The 6,000-nt window shown below is 38.5% G+C and overlaps 1 protein-coding gene across 1 annotated transcript; it reads right to left on the minus strand.

Moving 5' to 3' along the window:
• Nucleotides 1–3,961: 3,961 nt before the first annotated feature.
• LOC126671347 (uncharacterized) lies at nt 3,962–4,886 on the minus strand. Its single transcript, XM_050365116.1, has one exon. It carries the CDS (start codon nt 4,805–4,807, stop codon nt 4,106–4,108), a length of 702 nt encoding a protein of 233 aa, XP_050221073.1. The 5' UTR covers nt 4,808–4,886; the 3' UTR covers nt 3,962–4,105.
• Between the last annotated feature and the right edge of the window lie 1,114 nt (nt 4,887–6,000).

Consider the following 6,000-nt stretch of genomic DNA (forward strand, 5'->3'; position numbering starts at 1 on the left):
AATTTTTATATACTTGTCTTGCCTCGAGGGTTATTCTAAACCCTGTTCTTGGCGTTGCTTTTTATAGAGTTAATCTAAACTCTTTTTTGTTTTTGTTTTGAGTTAATCCAAACTCTTTTTTGACGATTTGCCTTTTCTGAGTTAATTTAAACTCACTTTTTAGCCTTTATGGCGATTTGCCTAGTTTGGCGATTTTGTTTTGAGTTAATTTAAACTCGTTTTCTTGGCTCTTAGCCTTTCGTGGCGATTTGCCTAGTTCGGCGATTTTGCCTTGAGTTAATTTAAACTCATTTTCTTGGCTTTTAGCCTTTTGTGGCGATTTGCCTAGTTTGGCGATTTTGCCTTGAGTTAATTTAAACTCATTTTCTTGGCTTTTAGCCTTCCTTGAATTTGATCTTTAATTTATTTTTTCTTCTTTCATCTTTGATTTAATCATTCGTGTCTGTTCTTGATTTTTATTTCTTTATTGGTTCGTCAGGCTAATCAGATGGTAGCAAAATTGAACTTTTATTGATAAAAAGATGGCATACAAAATATTAAAGATAGATTTGACGCCATCTGGTAAGACGGAAAGTCGTTACCGATGATGGGTCGTTTTCCGTTCCTATTCTTCCTTCTTTTCGGTCTTGTTTTCTTGGAGATCCACCACTGACTCGTCATAGCACTTCTTGGCTATTCCTTGGTCTCCTCTCAGCGTCACTACTCCCTTTTCGGTTGGTACTTTCATTGCCAACGCTCTTATGCTGGTTACTGCTGCCGAATCATGGAGGAAAGGCCTTCCTAGGATGGCATTGTATGTCAGTTCCATGTCCACTATGTTAAATAGTGACATGATTTTCTTATTTATTCCTCTTTCTGGGCCGATTATTACTTCCAAGGTGACTGCTCCCAGTGGAGTGATGGAGGGGCCACCGAGTCCTGATAGCAGAATTGGGACTCGGCGTAGCCTTGACGCTGTTCCTCCCAGCATTTTGTATGCTGCGTTTGTCATGAGGTTTACCGCGCTTCCTTCGTCGATTAGGATTCGCTCCATGTTCCAATTTTCAATGATAGTAGTCACTACCAAAGCATCGTTGTGGGGTGCTTTGACGTGTTCATAGTCTTCTACATCGAAGATCACTGGCGGCATGTGAGTTTCTCGTATGTTCATTACTTCCTTCCTCTGCTTCCTCCTGATCGTGGAGCTGCTATGTCCTCCACCGTTAATCATGTGTATGGTTCCCAGAATTTTGGACGGGCGCTCGTCTTCTTTTTCTTTCGGCTTGTCTTCTCTGTTTCTTTTTTCTCCCTTGTCATTGCTCTTCTCTTTTCGGGCCACAAATTTCCTCAGTTCGCCTGTGTCGATCATTCTTTCGATCTCGACCTTTAAGTCTCTGCAGCTATCCGTTTCATGTCCGTAATCGTCGTGAAATTTGCAGTACTTTCTGGTGTCTCTTACCTCTGCTTTCATCTTTGGTGGCCATACCACGTTTTTGACGTTTTCTTTGATCCACATGAGGACATTAGTTTGGCTGGTGTTTAGCGGAGTGAAGTTATTCTCGTCATCTCTGGGATCATATCTCGATTCATATCTTGTCTGGGGGGCGAATCGTCTGCTTTCTTCGGGTCTTCCTCTCCTGTCATCAGGTTTGGACTTGGTTTTTTCTCTGGATCTCTCTTTTGATTCTTTTCCTTTTGCTTCCTTTCCGCGGATCGCCCTTCGCCCTTCGTCTAACTCGAAGTATTTTTGGGCTATGCCCATTAAGTTCGAGAAAGTTGTGGGTTTATTGACTAGCAGCTTGTCCACCAGTTTTCCAAATCGCGTCCCTTCTCGCAATGCTTCTGTCGCCATGTCGACGTTCAGGTTATCTATCTTCATAGCTTGCTTGTTGAATCGTTCGATGTAGCTTCGCAGGGTTTCTCCTTCTTCTTGGATGCAGGCTCTCAGGATACTGGTAGTGGTTTTAGCTGGGATGTTTGTGAGATATCTATTAAGGAACTCTGTTGAAAGCGAAGCGAAGCTTTTGATCGAGCCTGGTTTTAATTTGTTATACCATTTCTAGGCCGTGCCCGTGAGTGTAGTAGGGAAAACCCTGCAAAGAATGGCGTCTGATACGCTGAGTAGCCCCATGGTCGCTGTGAACCTAGAAGTATGGTCTCGGGGGTCTCCTTCCCCATTGAAAATTGGCAGGATCGGCAACTTCATGCTGTGGGGGATAGTTTCCTCCATGATCTCGGGCGAGAGGGGTGATCCTTTCAACCTGAGGTCGTCTATATCCAATTCTTCAGATTTTAGTTTTTTGAGTGCCTTGGCGATCTTTTCTTCTAAATCTTCTTCCACTACATATGTGGCCTTGCTTTTTTGGGGTGTCTCTGACGATTCGCCCTCTCCTTCTTGGTGTTTTTTCTTAGTTTGCTCTTTTCCTGCATCTCTTTCTTGTCGCTTGCTCCTTGGCGGGGCGTCTTCTTTTTCCTTCTCCCTTCGTTCGTCTCTCTTTGAATTCAGACCGCTCCGGGCGTCCTCCTGGTTGTGCTCATTTCTGGATGTCTCCGGTGATTCCTCGTTAGATTTGTCTCTGTTCGGACTTTCCTCGTCGCTGGTTCTATTTTCTCGCTGGTTTCTTGCTTCGTTTCTTTCTCCGTTCCCTCTGGTTCGGGGTTCCTTGCTTTTATTGTTTTCTGCCCTTGTCTCTCGTCGGCCTGGGTTTGCGTTTTCTGTTCTTTCTCTTCTCCTGGGAGCTGTAGGGCTGAAATTTTCCCTTAGGATCTTCATAGTTTCTTCGTGCCTGTCGTTTGTTCTTTTGGCTTCGCTAGCCAATCTGTCAAGATTTGCTTGTACTGATTCTAGTATCTTTTTTAGTATTTCGTTGTGTGGATCTTGTGCTGCTGCGTTCGGTGCTTGTTCTTCCGTGCCCAGATTGAAAGCAATTGGGTTGCTTCCCCTCATCGGATTAGTTTGGTATTGGGGTGTTGAAAAAGAGAGCCCTCCGGTATTGCTTTTTTCCGCGGAGTTGAGAAGCCCGTCTTCCGTTACGTTGATTATCTCCGGAGTGTTTTTTGGGTCCATTGGTTGTTTGTCTTTCAGGTTTACTCTTTCAGAAGTCATCTTCTTTAATGAGATTTGTTTTTGAGTTCAGAAAAGCTCCTTCTTTTGAAGTTTAGTTAAGCTTTTCCCACAGACGGCGCCAATTGATGGAGTCTGCCTTCTGAACCGGTGAGTAAGACCTGCAAAACAGGGTAGAAGCTAACCGGACGGTGGTTGTCCGATTAACTCTCCGATGCTAAAGTCAGTCTAGAGCTTTGAGCAGCGTTTTGAGTATATGAATGTAATTGTGATTCTAGGCATACCTCGTGCTCCTTTTATAGTAGTCGAATATACCTAGTAGAGTTGTATTAGGCAGGTGAATCCTACTTTATAGGGATTCGGCAATATCGTAGAGATTCTCCTGATTTGTCGGGATCTACCTTAATCTGATAAGAGTCCTATTTAGGAACGTCTTCCTAAATAGTCTTATCTTCCTAAAGTAGAGCTTATCCTTCCATATGTAGTGTTTGTGTCCGAATAGGACAATATTTCCATACTTAGTTGATTACCCGAATCCCGGACCCGACGCGCTGTCGGCGAATCATGTGGGATTCAGTCTTTATGTCGCCGAGTCTTAAAAGATTCGGCGTCTCCTTCATATCTCCGGATCTTCAGGGGGAGTCCGGTATCACCTGAAACTGGATCTCCTGCAACTCGGCTCTATTATACTTACAATAGGATTCGGTATCCATCAATAATATTAATCATGAAAATACCCAGACAGACAAATTAGAAGTTTCAATATGGAAATTGGGTCGGCAAGAAGCCTAAATTTTGTTCATCATCCAACACGTCAACTATGGATAACTTCTATTTTTAGAATCTTTCACAACCACATAGAATAGAAAATCTAGCATCAAATTAACAACCAAAAACCAAAATATTTTACAATTCAAATGAGAATCAAACAATCTACTATTTTTATTTTATTTACATTTTACAAGTAGTAGATAAAATTCCCACAAGAAAAAAAAAATCTTAAGTACAAAATTCATCTAAAAAGTAAAAAAAAAAAACCATGAATCTGAATTTTTATTTTTGTTATCTAACAGTGGATGCAACAGAATGAGCCCACAATTTAAGCTTATCTTTCATGTCAATCTCATTGCTCAAACCAGTAATTCTCAAGTTCATCAATGGCGGTTCTTCTAGAACTTTCCATGCTTCAGACAGATAAGGCCTTCTTGAAACTCCAGTTTCTTCCATTATAGCTTGATCTTTTCGTCCAAATCTCTGTAACCCTGGAATTATAGAAACCAACTCTGAATCTTTATTATCTTCTTCAGAAAAAACAAACCCTAAATCCATAAACCCTTGCAGCTCTTCAAATTCTAATTCTGATAAGCTTTTACTCAGAGTTTTTCTCCCGAATTTTCTCCTGTAGTTTCTTGATTTTTTCACAGGCTCCGTTCGAAACTCAGCAACTGAACTTTCAACTCCTTCTTCTTGTTCGGAAATTTCTTTGCCGGAGAGGATTGTTTGAAGCTTTTCCGAATGAAGAACCGAGTCCGGCGACAGAGAAAAACCAGAGGTGAAGCTGGTTTTAGTCTCGACTATATCACTCATCGACCTTGAAAGAATTGACGGAGCTCTGTAAATCTCTGGTTTTTGAGGCGTTTCTTGTAATTGATGAGCTTGGTTTTCATCAAAATCTGATGATTTTGATGAATTTAATTGTTTCTTGAAGATTTCAGCTTCGAACCAGTATGAATCGAATAGCTCCATGAATTCTTGAGCTTCCATTAATGGTGCGGCGGCTGTATAATTGAGAGGAGAGGACAATTAATTTTTTTTGCTATTTGTGTTTAAGGTGTAATAATGCAGTATTTACTTTGGATGGGTGCTATATAAAGACCCAAATTGTTTCCGAAATTGCCCTTTATTGAGCTCGAATATTACTTAAAAGATTCAAATATTGAATAATTTCACGTTTAATAATAGGGTGTTATTTTATTATAAGTTTGATGTTTTTGTATAGTTTCCGAGTGATGTTGCTTTTTGGTCCAAATTTTTACTTTTATTGCCGTGTGAGTTGCTTTTCCATGAAAGATATTGATTTGAATATTAGTTAGGTTTAGTCTCTAGATCTAATTTATCAGTTTCAATACATTTTCTTAGAAAGCGTAGTTTTGATTTCATACTTGTATCTAACATTCTAATTTAAAATCTAATTTAAAATCTAATTTTTATATATAATTAAATTATAGATGTGCATAGTATAAGATAATTAAAAGTAGTAAACATATTTAAGTATGTGACAAAAAGGGTAATTCATGCTAACTATATATGGACCATCATCTCTATCATCAAACAATTTCAATATTTCAATGTGCACCCCATTCATTTTTAAAATTAAATTAAAAATTTAATTATCTCTATTCTTACTCATATTGTCCTTCTATTTTGATGACGTGACACAGATTAATTGGAGCAATCACGGAACAATAATTTTACTTTGAAAGGGCCAAATTTTATATAAAATGACAATTTTTAAAATTAGAGAAGATCAAATTGTAGAATTTAAATTTTTTAAATATTAATGTAATATTTCTAAAAAAGATGGAGGAGACCATGGCAGTTCCATGCCACTCCTCCCTCTGTCATTAAATTGAAGATATATATGAACATTTAAAATTACTATATGGCATTGATTGATAAAAAATAATTTCATTTGTAGTATATTCAAGTTGACACATTACATCATTAAAATTGATGAAAACAATAGAAACATCTAAATTATTAAATAAAAAGTTGAAAATAATTAAAACACAAAATTAAAATTTAAAGACAGTTTGAAATGGTTAACAAAACTTCAAGTAGTTCAGAAGTAATTAGTGAAAATTAACTTAAAAAGGAACAAAGGGTCAATACGCCCCTTGAACTTATAACACAGAGTCATTTAATTCAATTTTAATTGAGCAACTAACCCCAAAATT

This window comes from Mercurialis annua, linkage group LG3 (assembly GCF_937616625.2).
Source record: "Mercurialis annua linkage group LG3, ddMerAnnu1.2, whole genome shotgun sequence".
NCBI lineage: Eukaryota > Viridiplantae > Streptophyta > Magnoliopsida > Malpighiales > Euphorbiaceae > Mercurialis > Mercurialis annua.

Coding starts and splice junctions, on each gene's coding strand:
- LOC126671347 (XM_050365116.1), bottom strand. CDS start 4,807: ATGGAAGCTCAAGAATTCATGGAGCTATTCGATTCATACTGGTTCGAA.